This window comes from Lathamus discolor, chromosome 1, assembly GCF_037157495.1.
Source record: "Lathamus discolor isolate bLatDis1 chromosome 1, bLatDis1.hap1, whole genome shotgun sequence".
Taxonomy (NCBI): domain Eukaryota; kingdom Metazoa; phylum Chordata; class Aves; order Psittaciformes; family Psittacidae; genus Lathamus; species Lathamus discolor.
Window position 1 is genome coordinate 153,507,171 of NC_088884.1, and position 16,137 is coordinate 153,523,307.

Here is a 16,137-nt window from a genome sequence, read left to right on the forward strand (position 1 = left end):
TTATATATGCCACCTAGGTTCTTAAGGCAAACCCACAACTCTGCTTTTGATTCTGGACACTCAACATTTCCAGCACTTGCTATTTGGGCAAATAAGTTTATTGATAACAGGCATTTGAGACTGAACATTTTAGCTTTATTTTTGCTGTAGGAACTCTCTGGGCTGCTGCAAGGAAAATTAGTGGAACCTAGAGGTGTGCAGCATCTTCAGAAATTATTTCTTCGGTTTCTTAGTTTCTACCTGGTTAAATTGGAGGCAGTAATTCTTCTCTCAGTGTGTTGTTTTGAGGCTTTTAATCAATTAGAGCTGGGTACTGCAGGATATCGAACATCATGTGCTTTGATGGATATTAACAGATGAACAGGCAGAGCACCTGGTGCAAGAAGGGATCTTAATATTTCCAGTTGCTTTGTGATCTTTTCTGAGATGCTATTTAAGTGCTAAGGGTTATTAACATCTATCTTAATGCTAGCAATCCACTGAACTGTCAGTGGGGACTAGCTGTTTGTGGCAGTGTTCTTTTATTCATGATATGTTTTACTGTTTTTTCTCTGATCTTTTCCACTGACTGTTTCATCTAAATGTTTTGATGAACTCTGTGAGTGCTCAAAAGCCTCCCTTCTTGCAACTCTCCACTATCCTTTTCTCTGTTTTCTTTTTCTGATACTCCACCTTTTAGCATTGCTTTGTCAGTACAGCAAAACAGCAGGCACAGCAATCTCTGTCCTTCAGAGCAAAAGCATTACAGGGGTTAGGTGTTGTAAAAGTGTACATCGAATGAACAATTCCCATTAGAAAATCAGTTTGTTGACTAGGGGAAAGTAGCTGGGGAGGAAGGAAAGAAAAAGGCTTACTTAAAGTTGTTGTTCCCTGTTAAGTCCTTGTTAGTGTGAACAACTGATGTCTGTGGAAACCCTCTAACCTCCTTGCCTTAACCATGAACCTCTTCTTCATTGCTTCAGCTCCCTTTTTGCTAATAGATGGGTTAACTCAGTAGATGGCAGTCTCTTTCCTCCAAGTCAGTGCAGAGAGGCAGTGAGCGGAGCTACGAGGTTGTTCTGCAGATGCCCTCTTTGGGAGAAGATATGAAACCCACACCCTGGTGAACTGGCATCAGGCAGGATTGCTGCCCAGATATCATGAACAGAGGTGTGTTCCAGCCCAGTGGCTGTAGCTTTCATAATTACATCTCATCTTTCCAAGGTAACAGTTGCTATCTTTATTATACCATAAAGTCTAGAAACAATACAGACGTGAGATCTAGGCCTTGCTTCACTAAAGGTAGTGTTAGACTGGAGCTGCTCTTCATTCACATATGGAAGTGGAAAGGGGGATTGATCCTAACCTAGTCTTTAGCAAGATGTTTGTCCAAAAATAGGAGAAAAGGCCTGTGAAGGTAAGTAATGTGGGTAAAACCTTAGTGACAAATGACATATGAGGAGGTGTGCTACTCCTGGGTGCAGCTTCTCACACAGAGACATCTATCCTCACGGAATAAAAGCTCTTCTTCTATTTCATTCACATTGTGGTAATTGCAGCAAAAACCTGCACTGTGTTTAGTATAACACCAAACATAATTTACTTTGCTCTTTGTTACTAATTAAATGCTTAACATTTTATCAAAGTGTTTTGCAAAGAAATGAAATCTGGTGCACATTGCTTGATTTTGTGTTAAAATATTGAAAAGTTTCACTCCTAAATTAATGAATTAGACTTAAAAAATCATTCATGAGATTTAAAAAAGAATCTCAAATGTATTTTGAAGTTGGTTTGTTTTTGGCTTCTGAGCGAGGTTCTTTATGGTTTGACTTATTCCTTCTTTATGGTTTGACTTATTCCAAGAGAAATCAGAGGTGCTTTTAAACACTGCTTTGGCTTGTCTTCATGTTAGCTTGAGGAAGCAAGTCAATTTTAGCCCCAGACTACATCATACCATGAGAGAAACTCAGTGCTGGATTTTCCAGTTGATGGTCAAATCATACAATCCTAGAACGGTTTGGGTTGGAAGGGACCTTCAATATCATGTAGTTCCAACCCCCCTGCCAAGGGCAGGGACACCTTCCACTAGACCAGGTTGCTCAAACCCCCATCCAACTTGGCTTTGAGCACTGCCAGGGATGGGGCAGCCACAGCTTCTCTGGGCAACCTGTGCCAGTGCCTCACCACCCTCACAGGGAAGAACTTCCTTCTCTCTAATCTAAGTCTACCCTCTTTGAGCTTAAAACCATCCCCTCTTGCCATGTCGCTACATGCCCTTATAAAAAGTCCCTCTTTTGATGCAGCCCAGGATACAGTTGGCTTTCTGGGCTGCAAGCACACATTGCTGGGTCACATTGAGCTTGTCAATCAACACCCCCAAGTCTTTCTCCTCAGGGCTGTTTTCAGTAATAGTAAGTAATAAATAAATGAATAGTAGGCTAGATTTGAAGATAAAAACTGTGCGGTTTTTCTTTTTTTTTTTTTAAATTCTCATTAGCAAGTACAGTGACCATAGCATCAATGTGTCTGTGAGACAGTGAATCCATTACTAATCAGACAGCTGCCTGTTGTACCAGCTGGAGTTTGTCTAGACCTCTAGCTTCCAGTCTTATGCAATGTGTGCTGCAGTAGTCAGGCTTGCAGGTCATATACATATGGATGATCCTTGTCTCTCTTCCATTAGTATAGAAGAACATACAGGTCTGAATGGATTAGTTAGAGTTCACTTATAATTTTTGCCCTCTGAGCTTAAATAATAATAATAATATAAAATTAGCTGTTAATATCTCCAATTTTGGAGCCTCTGGATACATTTTGGCTAAGTATTTTGCACCCTGGATTTGGAGATGCTGTACACTGCCACAGTATTACCTGCTTCAAATTCTTCTGTCTCCTACCTGTCAGTGCATCATTTTATGCTCCACTAAGTGGTGGGAATAGCAAAACCATCTGTTTGTTACTCCTGTAGCTGTTGTGTGAAATATGAATGAAACATCTCATGTCTAAAAGAGTCATTGTCAACTGAGTCCAGCTGGTACGGCTGTATTCTGCCCAGAGTCCAGTTTCTTCCTTCAGTTGCTATGCTTATTCTCAGCTCAGTACTTTCTCAAGCAAATGTCTAACCTGTGATTCAGGATTTTCTGTTTATTCACTTTTCCCCTACATCTCAACTTTACGGTTGAGATCCTTGCTAAGACATTAACTGTGCCACAGAGGCATTTGATTTCATCCTTGAGGCACAACTAAGTGAATATTATATGTGTGTATACCTACAAATGAGGGAAAGAGAGGAATTTGTTATGTATTACAGGAAGTTAATGAATGTTTTAAAGAACTCTTTTTTTCCCCACACTGTCTTCACTGAAATAACTTCCATCAAAAGTTTTCCCCACCAGGTCTAGTGTTCCATCTCCATCAAAGGTATTTGTATTGTTCTTTCTTGTGGCAGAAAGAATTGTTCCTTGGGAAGTCATCATTGTCAGTACTGTGCAGATCGGATGGCAATGGATTCTAAAATAGCAGGTTAATATCCCTGTCTGACAGGATTAAATGCTTAACAGTGATTCTTGCTTTTACAGCTATCAGCGTAAGAGATGCCATATGCAATGATAAAGATGTGACATTGTTCAGGTTGCCTTTTGGAGAATGATTAAATGACATGCTTAAATCCTTTGTGGCCTCACAGGTTTGATTGTACTGAGCGATACAGTGGAACAGAGCAGCTAAAGCTTATGTGAGGAACAACAGCTAAGCACGTATTTGAAATTCAGTTTATACTTGAAAGTTGCAGGAGGAAGGAAGAGCACGCGGTGTTTTCATCTGCGACTAAGAAACTGAAATGTTGTAAACCTGTTTCTGGTGTAAGCTTTCCCACGGTCCTCATGAAGGCACTCATCCCTTTGGGCTGAAAAAGACTGGATGAAAACACATTCAGTAAAACCTGAACCTGCATCATCTGTTTAGACTTCAGGGTAAGATTCTGTTTGTGAATATAAGTATCTGAATAGAGTTGTCTACATGTGAAGTAGGAGTCTAAGCTTCTATTACAGAGTCAGTAAAGATCTCATTATAAGGATCAAAAGCTATTAAGCTTCTAAAGCAACGCAGTCTAGGGCTGTTCAGCTAACCAAATTTAAGTGCCTATTTTAGGATAAGCTGAGCAGCTGACATGGACTCTGTTGACTGTAATGAGTGCTCAGGTGACTTCACATCTGAATGCCTGTGTGTGGCACCTACATATAGGTGTCTATCTGTGAGCTGGCTCCAAGTCTCTCTCTATGCAGTTTACAGTGGCACAAACTGGACCATTGCAGCACAACAGGAAAGTTTGCCTTGTTGATAGATCTGTCAGAGTTGGGCAAACCCAGAGCTGAAGGTGGGTTGTTTTCTGAGTACAGACTTCTGTAGGCTTTATTGTTGTACAGCCAAAGTGTTGAAAGAACAGCTGAGCTTTAGGATTTTGGAGATATCATAGGCATGTAGATACTGAAACAGAGGTTGATGTCTAAATATCATGAGGATTCAGGCCTTGGCACTGTGCACTGGTCACTGACATTGTATTTAAAAGTAGTGTTTGGAGCGGTATTTTGGTCCACTTATAGAATCATAGACTCATAGAATAGTTAGGTTTGGAAAGGACCTTAAGATCATCTAGTTCTAACCCCTCTGACAGGGGCAGGGACACCTCACACTAAACAATCTCACCCAAGGCTCTCTCCAACCTGTCCTTGAACACTGCCAGGGATGGAACATTCACAACTTCCTTGGGCAACCCATTCCAGTGCCTCACCACCCTTACAGTAAATAACTTCCTCCTTCTATCCAATCTAAACTTCCCCTGTTTCAGTTTTAACCTGTTACCCCTTGTCCTGTCACTACAGTCCCTGATGAAGAGTCCCTCCCCAGCATCCCTATAGGCCCCCTTCAGGTACTGGAAAGCTGCTATGAGGTCTCCACGCAGCCTTCTCTTCTCCAGGCAGAACGGCCCCAACTTTCTCAGCCTGTCTTCATACAGGAGGTGTTCCAGTCCCCTGATCATCCTCGTGGCCCTCCTCTACACTTGTTCCAACAGTTCCATGTCCTTTTCATGTTGAGGACACCAGAACTGCACACAATACTGCAAGTGAGGTCTCAGGAGAGCAGAGTAGGGGGGCAGGATCACCTCCTTCGACCTGCTGGTCACGCTCCTTTTGATGGAGCCCAGGATATGCTTGGCTTTCTGGGCTGCGAGTGCACACTGCCGGCTCATGTTAAGTTTCTATTGCTAGCATAGAATTAAATAGTCATGCTATATGATATTCATACTAGGACATTGCAGAAGACAGTTCTGGGAGAGATATCAAGTACTAAAATGGCCATCATCTCTCCAAAGTCAAATCAGCTGAACCAGTATATTTGGAGAAGGCCTTGGAAGGGTGGAGCATGGTTGGTAAATGCTTGGTGGCCTCATCTACCATTGTCCTATTGGTTGATAGTGCTATTGATCTGGGTTCTGTTGCAGGTGTTTAAGGAACTTCATGTTTGAGTTTTTCTCCAGCCGTTTGGCTGTTAATCTGTAATCCCTTAAGGTTTTTTGAGCATCATGTATTATTTCACATATAGAAATGACATAATTAACTAACAATATTAGGGATACGAGAATTCTCAGACTAGATTTTGATATAAGATTATGTGTTTCTTTTAAACTGAGAAGTTGCAGCTGTCTGGCATAAGCCCTCTGCCATGAAGAGCAAAACCTGTGATACTTTTGTCATGTAGCCTTAGGAGATCTCTGTAATGGGAAATTAACTCTTATATAATCAGGAATCTAACACTTCACAGTAGGATAAAGTACAAACCTGTAGGTTTGTATTATGTGCAGTTTCCAAGCTTGTAGGATGTGAGCAGGTTTGGGTCAGCCCTGATTCCAAAAAGCTGACTTAAAGTTCAGAACTCTGGAAAGCTGCTGGTGTTTTCTTTGCTTAATAAAGCAAACTGTAAGTCAAACATTTAATCACAGCATTCTGGTAACATGGGGCCTGTTTTAATACAGCTCTTTTATTGGCCTCTTTGTAGTTTAGAAATAATAAAGGCGATCCTGGTGGATAAGGTGTTTTCAATGCAAGTCTCATGTGGAATCTTTCTTTTCAGACCCAGGCCTTGTATAACAATATGAATCACCATCATGAGAGCTGTTCTGATCTATGGTGGTTTTTCCAGTAGGGAAATAACCTGCTGAGTTTATTAATGTTTGTCTAATTTACATCGTTAGGGTCATTTTTTAAATAGCCCTGTCTGCTTGCTTTATTGCTGGCACGTGTTGGGAGGAGGGATGCCAGAGTGCAAGCGCTACTCATTTGTGAGTGAAGTGGAAAGCTGAGCCTTGCGGCCTCCCAGGTGCTCTCTGCGCAGAGAAAATCTTCCAGGCTTCAATCTCTGAAGGCCTACACACCACCATAGGTGTATGTGCTTCAGCATGGTTTGTGAGGGCCTCAAAAGACCTTTGTAACAGCAGAACAGCAGGGCAGGGAGATGGGAAGATGGGAGGATGGGAGAATGGGACTTGTGTGCTCATCAGGGAGATGGCACAACACCCATCTCAATACTTTAGATGGGAGCCTGTGCCGTCCCTCTTCTTACAGGTGTTACACATATCAGTTAGTGAGGGGGGATTTTTGCAGCAGTCCAGGTGCTGGTCATTCGGCAGTGCCTGTGGAATTCAGTGTGGTCTTCCTTGTGCTGCTTGGGGTGGAGAGGAAGCCTAGCTGTGGTGCTGGGGGATGCTGTGGTGTGTCTGAAGGGCTTGTCCAGCTTCTCTGAAATGCCTTCTTCTCTGAGGGACAGAAGATGTTTTTCTGTGTCATTGCAGGAGACTGTATTGCATCAATTACTACCATTCCTAGCAGTAACACAGGTGAGGCTATTTAGTTGAAAAGGCTGATGTACAGGTTAGACTGAAATTCTGGTGGGGACTTTTTTTCACTTGTTCATTTTCAAGGGAGAATAAATGAAAGGAGAAGGCAATACTACAACTGACATCTAGCAGATCAAGTTATGATCTTTGTTTTCCAGTGAAAATCTGGACTCTGGTTTGCTAGCTACACTGGATTTACTACAGGGAGACAAGGATTTGATCAAACTGCTGGAAGTTTCTGTGAACTGTTTTTAATTGATGCCTGTCTGTCTGTATATGCATGTTCAAGTGATATGTGGAATGTTGCCTGTGTTTGACTAAAATCATATTTCATTGTTGTAGTGACAGAACTAATTCAGTTCTGCAGTTCAGAATCATAGAATCATAGAATGGTTAGGGTTGGAAAGGACCTTAAGATCACCTAGTTCCAACCCCCCTGACAGGCATAGGAACACTAAACAATCTCATCCTAGGCTTTGTCCAGCCTATCCTTGAACATTGCCAGGGATGGAGCATTCACAACTTCCTTGGGTAACCCATTCCAGTGCCTCACCACCCTTACAGTAAATAACTTCCTCCTTCTATCCAATCTAAACTTCCCCTGTTTCAGTTTTAACCCGTTACCCCTTGTCCTGTCACTACAGTCCCTGATGAAGAGTCCCTCCCCAGCATCCCTATAGGCCCCCTTCAGATACTGGAAGGCTGCTGTGAGGTCTCCACGCAGCCTTCTCTTCTCCAGGCTGAACAGCCCCAACTTTCTCAGCCTGTCTTCATACGGGAGGTGCTCCAGTCCCCTGATCATCCTCGTGGCCCTCCTCTGGACTTGTTCCAACAGTTCCATGTCCTTTTTATGTTGAGGACACCAGAACTGCACACAATACTGCAAGTGAGGTCTCAGGAGAGCAGAGTAGGGGGGCAGGATCAGCTCCTTCGACCTGCTGGTCACGCTCCTTTTGATGCAGCCCAGGATACGGTTGGCTTTCTGGGCTGCGAGCGCACACTGAAGCCGGCTCATGTTCATTTTCTCATTGACCAACACCCTGAAGTCCTTCTCTGCAGGGCTGCTCTGAATCTCTTCTTTGTCCAACCTGTAATAGCTGTGCCTGGGATTGCTCCGACCCAGGTGTAGGACCTTGCACTTGTCATGGTTGAACTTCATAAGGTTGGCATCAGCCCACCTCACAAGCGTGTCAAGGTCCCTCTGGATGGCATCCCTTCCCTCCAGCATATCAACTGAACCACACAGCTTGGTGTCATCAGCAAACTTGCTGAGGGCGCACTCAATTCCACTGTCTGTGTCAGTGACGAAGATGCTAAACAACACCGCTCCCAACACCGATCCCTGAGGGACACCACTCGTTACTGGTCTCCAGCCAGATATTGAGCCATTGACCATAACTCTTTGTGTGCGGCCATCCAGCCAGTTCTTTAGCCACTGATAAGGTTTCTTTTACTAAATCATTTTACCTGAGAGGATCTGAGCTATAGCATCTGTTGAGTTTACCAGCAAGGAGCAGTGAGGTGCTATGTCCTGTAGTGCATCCAGCCAGGCAGGTAGACCTGAGGCAGAGATCAGAAAATATCTGGATCACTACTGTTTCTGAGTTTATATTAAGTTTCTGAGTTAAACTTGACTTGTTCACTAGTACAGCATTATATACAGATTCCTTGGAGAAGTGTGGTTAAATGACCGATTCTCCTTGTGTAAATATATAGCAGTATTTAAGGTTTTTAAGTTATTTGGATTTTGGGTAAGAAGTAGCTCTGAAACAGCTGTTTAATCTGGTACACTGTCTGTCCTTAGTTCTATATTAGACTGTAAGGAAGAAGTTACAGGCAACATATTTTCTTCTTTTTCCTGGGCAGGGAATTTTTTACCTTCTCTTTGTGTGGACAGCTGCTCAGCTGCAGGTAAAAAACATTATGGTTTATGGGGCTGCCAGCTGGAGCCAATTAAATTCTAATGGACCAGAGCTGGCACTAAAATACCTTATTCTGTCCTACCAATGTGGAGGTTTTGTTCTGCTGCTTATACATGATTTAAAAGGTTTACAGTGTTGTTAAGAAAGAAATTTAGTTCCCATTTTGCAAACCAAAGACATGTTTGAACTTAAAATCTGACATAGAAATGTTACAATTTGGGTCCTTTAATGAAGTCACGGTTCTACTGAGTGTGAAGAGTAGTGATGGAGGGACTTTCCCTGCCTGACTGTGTTCTCCCCTAAATATATGGGATGGAAGCAGAGTATGTCTTTGGTCATACCTAGGAAAAAATGCAAGTCTTGAGAGAGGATCTGTCTTTTAGTCCTGACTGCCTCAAGCAGAAGAAAGCTAGGATAAGACTAGGAGCTTGAGTTACAGTATTGGAGAGTGAAAATCACTATTATTGAGAGTAACATGGACAAAGAGATGTGGATGGGCTGTGCTGAAAAGAGAGTAAGAGCTCAGCAAAAAGAATTGATTTTTGGAAAAAGAATTCAGTTCATTTGAACTGGAAGAAGATGCTGTTTGTTCTTGAGCTGTATGATTCAGGCTAGCCTCTTAGTGCAAACCTAAGGGCTTAAAAGGTGATTTTTATTTTTCTTTTTTTGGCCTTTCCAAAAAGAATTATTTTCAAAGATTGAATTAAGAATTTTTTTTATTGAGTTTTGAAAGTGGGGAAATTTATTTTTCTTTCTTCCAAAACATACAATTTCACCAACACTGCATGAAACGTGGCTCATGTAGGCAATCTGTTTCTTTATATACTTTTATACTATACTATACTGTAATATTTATTTCTTTTTAAGTCCATTTCACTTCATGTATTCAGTGAGAATATTTGATCAGTCAGCAACCAAGGTTTATATGGTAAACAGGAACTCAACTGCTTATGATTGTTTCTCTACATTCTTAAAGGTTCTTCAGAGCACAAAAGATACCCTGATAACAGGTACAAAAGTAATCCTGTAGATGAATGAAAAAGGAAGGAGGTGATTCTTAAGGCATGAGCTTGGAGCATAATGTCCCATGGTTTTTGCAAACAAGCAGACTGTGCATTTGAAAGACTGGTGTGAATAGTGGTCGTTTGAAAGTGGTCATTGTATAAGTGGTCAAACTTAAACCCTATTTCTCTGTTTGCTGTTCATGAGGTAGATATAAGCCGCTTCTAAACATTCTGCCATTTATTCAGAGAGTCCTGTACTCAAAGACTTGTCGATATGGTTGATTTTAATTCTGAACTGACCAGTTTTCACCCAGAAATGGACTATTTCATGCATATGTTCATGCTGTGGGTCGTCAAGTTGCTGTAGCAGGAAGTAAAGAGGACTGGGAACGGAATGAAAGAACATGAGAAATACTTGAGTTTAGAGATACTGGGATGGGACAGATTATACAACAGAACTGTGTATTTGGATGAGGTACTTCAGAATGTCAGAGGAGGGTCACAAAATCTAGGGTGCATTACTGTGGGAATGGTAACCACAGACAGTTGATGTTTGTCTTGCTTTGACTTGTCATGGTGTTTCAGTGGTTCCTGGGTGACCAGTCTTCTTGCAGATGAAGTACTTTCCACTGCTGTTGGGATGTAGGTATTTACTTGCTGTCTTGAGTGCCAACCTCAGATCATCTTGAGGCACATTTACTGTTAGACCACTTGGAGGTGAAGATGCAGCGCTCAGAGAACTAAGCGGAATGAGACTGGGGCCAGGCCTAATTTAGTCCTAATTTTCTACACAACCTGCACCACCCCCCACCTCCCTCCCCCAATTTTCCTTTTCTGAAGCCTTTGGGAACAATTTCCATCTGTTTTTGCAAAAAAAAGTTAATGGAATTAGGAGTAGTTTTATAGATCTTTACACAGTTAAAACTATCTAGTTCTGCTCCTTATGATAAATTCAGCTCCCCTCACTACTGAAACCAAGGGTTCAAACAGAACTGGAGATCATATCAGCTGTAGGGTGGTCCTTGGGCACTATGATATGCTCTCAGCAAACCATTGGGAATCCTGCAGAGGTGGAGTTGTTATGCCTGTATCACAGCCAGAGCACTTCCCTCTCTGAACTTGTCAATGTGTCACTTATAATAGGCATTAAATTTAATATTTGGAGGGACACACAACTTCATAATATTAATAAAAGCTTCATAATGTTAAAGAGAAAGCTATAACTTAATTGGAGAATGAATGTAGACTTTTCTGGCTGCTTTTCAGGCAGGAGATTTATTAGAAGACCTGTAGAACTCTTAATTCCTAATCCATCTCCTCTCCCCCAGCTTGCAGTAAGTTACTCCATTTGCCTCCCTCTGTAAGGAGTGCTCTTGAAATGGGATCTTTCTATGTACCTGTTTTTTAGAGAGCATTGCGGAGGAAAAGGAAAAAGAAGACAATCCAAACCAGAATATGGATGATTCATAGTAAGAACTGTTGAGGCTGTTAAAAAAACCCCGGTAGGGATTCTGATGGGTTGGCATATCTCCTTCCACATCGATAAATTTGTCACTGGTGGAAGTGTTTATTCCTTCGCAGTTGGATGATTTATGCTGGACCTTTTGTACTGCATATGTGGACCTATAGCTCATCCTCAAACAGTAGAAGATGAACCCTGACTAATAGATCCCAGTGACTATCCTGCAATTTATGCAGAATTAGTATATTAAAAGGGTAGTGTGCATGATTTAAGCAGGATTTGAGTCTATAGCCATGGTTTGTCCTTTGCTGTCAGCAAAGCCATCCTAAGTTCATTTCTTTAAAGAAGCTCCAGGCCAAATGTCAGAAAAAATTAAATCAAGCAGTGATGTAGTTCCGTAGGGAAAATGTATTTCAGTTGTGAGGTATTCATGGATATAATATGTCATCCTGTAGTCTGTGACTGTTGGGTGTACTTGCAGGCAACGTGGCTTAGTAATTGCTATTTGTTAAGAAATTTGGCTCTGATAAAAAATGACCTGCCAGGGAGAGAGACAGTTTTGTTAATTTTATTTATGAGACTTTCATCAAACTTGGAAGGATTTGTGTGTGTGGTGGCAAATCCTCCATGATACAGCATCTTTTATTAAAGAACGTTGGTTTTGTCTTCCAGCAAGGAGATAGCATAATGACTTAGAGCTTTGTCTTCTGCCATCTGAGAAACAAGCTGGACACAAGCCACTTACTTTGCTCAGCCACCAATATTTTGCTACCCAATTCGCCCTTCCTGAGGGCAAGTGTAAGCAAATTCTCTGTCTTTCCAACAGATGTGGGACAAAGCTAGGCTTGTCGGATCAGCCTGGATCCAAACCTGGAAAGAATTAACTTTACCCTCTGTAATTTTGTTTTCATAGAGAGTTTCTTTTCTTTCTTCCCCCCCCCCCCCCCCCATTTTTTTTTTCCCTGGCATATTCTAAATAAAACAAACTAGACCCTTACAGTTGAGGTTATTCTTTAGTGTGGATACCTGACCCAGGACCAAGATTGTGTAGGTCATAATTAGAGGTCTGGCAAACTGAGATGGAGCCATAAACTGCCTTTCCATGAGACACTTCCCTGCCCATGCTGTTCTATTAGCTTATTCTCCAAGCCTTTCTGGGGGCATAAGGGCTTGCAGTGGTTTTCTTCGTCGTCTTTAATTACAAGTGGTTTAACTTTGTGCTCTCAGTAGCTGTAAGTACTGATGTGTATCATTCAAATGTCCACACCATTCTTAGGCACTTTATTTGATTACTGTGAAGCATTACACATGGAGTGCACACATAATTTAGGAAGAGATTTTTTTTTCAGGTGCAAATGGACATTTAAATCAGAAGAAGCTGATGCACATTTGATAGCAGCATCCTTCCAGAATGAAAAGATTTATCACCTCTTGGATGGTTAAGGAACAATAATAGACCTACTCCCTCAGCTGGCCAAAATCATTGTACTGCTTTGGGCTTTAGCAACCCTCTGACATTAATGATCTAACCCAGTATTGTTCCTATATCTGAGGAAGAGAGTAATGAAGCCACATTTCATGGGTCTGTTTTAAGGATGTGAGAAATAGAAAGGGCCAGATTCTGCTTCAGCTTGTGCCACTTTAAGTCCGGAAGAGATGAATTAAAAACCTGAAGTAATTTTAAGCAGAGCACTTGTGTTATTCCACAGTAACACTTCCTTAGCCGGAAGCTTAAAACCAATGACAGAAAAAGATTGAATCATAAGAATTTCTGAATAGTTTCATTGTATGCCAGCACAATGCATGAGATGTTCTGGGTAAGGAAATAGGTTGCATGGAGTTTTGAATAGGAAAAAGCCCTCTTGTAGTTAACCCTTTAGAGCCTGCAGACAAGGGGCAGCTATAGGTAGGAAAATTAAAGATGGGCTGTCACTAGACAGGCTCATCTGGCCCTTGAATGTCTGGCAAGCCAGTCATTTTGTGGAACACTTTATTATTCATAATCTGTCTGCAAAATAATTCTTTTCACATCAGACTCAGCTTTGTTTATCATATTTTTTGCTGTTGAATTAAAAGATTCTAAAATTAAAAGATTTCTGATAAAAAGATTTCTAATTAAAAGATTTCTGCTGTTGAATTCAAAGATCTAAAGGAAGACAAAGTTTTTGTTGTATCCTTTAGTATTCATTCTTCTTGTACATCTTAGAAGAGTCATGAATACCTTGGCTTCTGTTGGAACTAAAATACCTTGGGAGACAGTTAACCATTGCCTCTACTCTGAAAAGGAGGTTGGTTGGCAAGTCAAAGTGCATCTTTCCCATAATAGTGAGCAAAAGATTTTAATCAGGCTATCCATATGACCATAAAGAGATGATCTCTTTTCTGGGTGTCAAAGCTGGTTTTGAATTAATCGAATCTTTCCAAATTTCATTAATGGTGGCTTTCCTTTGTTAAATTGCTGGAACATTTCACTTTCAGTAGTTTAGTAGATTTTACCCAGGTCTGCGTCATACTGTGTCACCCACAGACATCAATTTAAACTATTCGGATTTCAAATGAAGATGTTACATAAACCCTAGAGTTACTAAGAGCATGCAAGCCTGTCTGTTGATTAATTTCTTATATAAATGCTTTATATATTTCTGATATAAATGCTTTTCTAAACAGCAGTGCTGTCTGTTTAGACCTGTATCTAGTGTTCACAGGTCTTGGGGGAATAAGCATTCACTTCAATATTTTCTTCCACAGGCTGTTCTTCATTTTGTTTCCTACCAGTTTTTCTGTCTTCTTTGTTATTGCTGCCTGCAGTATTTTAATCCTTTGGTTTGTATCCTTTCCATATATTTCCGTCTTCCTTCATTGGCACCAATAATTACTCAGTTTTTCCTAGATAGTTAACTTCCTCAGCTTTTTTCTTAGTCCTCTCATTTATTTCCTATGTTCTCTCTCTCTCTTTTTATTTATTGAGATGTTCTTTCCTCTATCTCAGTTATATTTTATGCAGATAGAATGGAGAAATATATTTTCACTATCTAGTTGTATTGGACATGAGATGGTGCTTGTAGTAGCTGTTACCACCTGTGCAGTTGTTCAGCAATACCTACAGGTATTTCCTTCCTTTTTAGAGACTCTTTCATTCCTTACTGGCCCTGGCCAAGGCTCTGAGAGATGGGAGCTCTCACTGAAGCTAGTAAGAAAAGGTTTAGAGGCAAAGAAAAGCATGATCTGCAATTGGTAAATGAAGCAATTTGCTGAGAAGGTTGAAGACAGTAGTTTGCTGGGATTCCTACGCATTCTTTGACAAAACAATATATGCTGCTGTTGTCAAATGTTATTCTAGGTAGGCTGGCCTTCTTGGAGTCACAGGGAACTCCCATGCCTGTGCCATCTGCTCCTGACCTGAATTTGCTTGTGGGAGGTGGGAAGAGCAGAGCCCAGACCCAGCTTATGCTGCAGATGGCAGTGGAAGCTGCACCGGCTCCTCTCAGATCAGTGAGACCTAGCTGTCTAAGCCCGCAGCTTCCTATTTCCTTGTATGTATCCTTTGAAAAGTGCAGCTAAAGTTTTTAGACTCATGTATATAGTTTAGTGCATAATGATAAATACTTTTTTTTTTTTTTTTTTTTACAGAAGCCATTTGTAGCACAATGGCTATGTTGCATTTTTATTTCTGAAGACTTCAGAGATTCTTTCCGGGCCATATGACTCACAACTTTGAAGTCACTGAGCAAAGGGTCAGGCCCTTCTTCACTCAATAGATGCTTTCAGCTCCAAGTGCTACTAGTACATTCAGGGATAAAACTCTTCTGTATTGAAACAGCTGTAGCTTCAAAATGTCGGCAAGCTGCATTAACACTTCATTTCCTCCAGTGAATCATTTTGCTTATGAAAGTAAAAGAATTGGGGACATTTAGGGGAAAAAAAGAGAAATAGAAAGAAATAAACCCTGCCTGGAATGGATCTTTTTTTCCTTTCCTCTTCTGACCCTATCCCCCTACCCCTTGGATAACTTTATCGCATCACAGCAATAAAATGCAATGATATGGAATAATTATGTGTTCCTAAGCTTTTCCAGTTGATCTACTGTTGTGAAAATACATTCAGTACATTCACCTGAATGACTTTGGACAGCAAAACACAAGGGCATTATGAATAAAAGAAACACTTATTTACCTGATATGATGGAGTATTGTGACCACAGAATGTCATTGTCAACCTCTATTCTAGATTAGAGTAGGTTTGTTGTCAGAAAAGCGGATGTGTGGTTCAAAAGGTGACTGCAAAATTGACTTGTGGGGCTTCATGTTTATTCCCTTCCTCTACTTTCAAGGCCTTAATATTGAATTTTGAGTTTGAAAATGAAGCGTTCTTCTGTTCCTGTTAGCGGGAAGGTGATTTTGTTCTGAGAGAAACCAAACGGAGATTTTGCTAGGTGAGGAAACAGGAAAAAGAAAGCCCAGCTCTCTTCCCTTGATTGGCTTTCTATTATATTCATGTTTAAAATAGAATTTAGGTGTAAGAGACACTGAGATTTAAGGGAGCAGATACTTGGAAAGAAGAGCGTGCCATTATTAATGATTTGCTTCTATTAGTAGCTACATTTTGAAGCAGTGCTGCCTTCCCCAGGCTGTATTAGCACTGTGAACAATGAAAAGAGAAAAATGCAGTGTCATAGACAAAATGTGTAGTCATTAGTATTCCACTATTTTCCTGCAAGTGTTCATCTTCTGCATTTGTCAGCCATACTTAAAATACGAGGTAAAAATTGTTTAAATGTTTGCCAAATGGAGATATAGGAGTTAGGAAATGCTATAATGAGAAGTTATTTCAATCCATGAGATAATATATGTGCTTTGTAAGACACAGTTTGATATTAGT

General features: G+C 40.9%; 1 protein-coding gene across 6 annotated transcripts in view; it reads left to right on the top strand.

Annotated features, from left to right (window-relative positions):
* Positions 1-16,137, top strand: part of SORCS2 (sortilin related VPS10 domain containing receptor 2) — a 559,071-nt gene that overhangs the window by 84,005 nt on the left and 458,929 nt on the right. For 4 of the 6 annotated variants that reach the window (XM_065659855.1, XM_065659868.1, XM_065659862.1 and 1 more), the window contains exon 1: positions 6,674-6,871. The exons of the other annotated variants lie outside the window; for them this stretch is intronic. In XM_065659855.1, coding sequence (XP_065515927.1) covers positions 6,779-6,871 — 93 coding nt within the window. In that variant the 5' untranslated portion in view covers positions 6,674-6,778. Of the gene's footprint in view, positions 1-6,673; positions 6,872-16,137 lie in introns of those variants that run through there. 6 annotated transcript variants of the gene reach the window in all.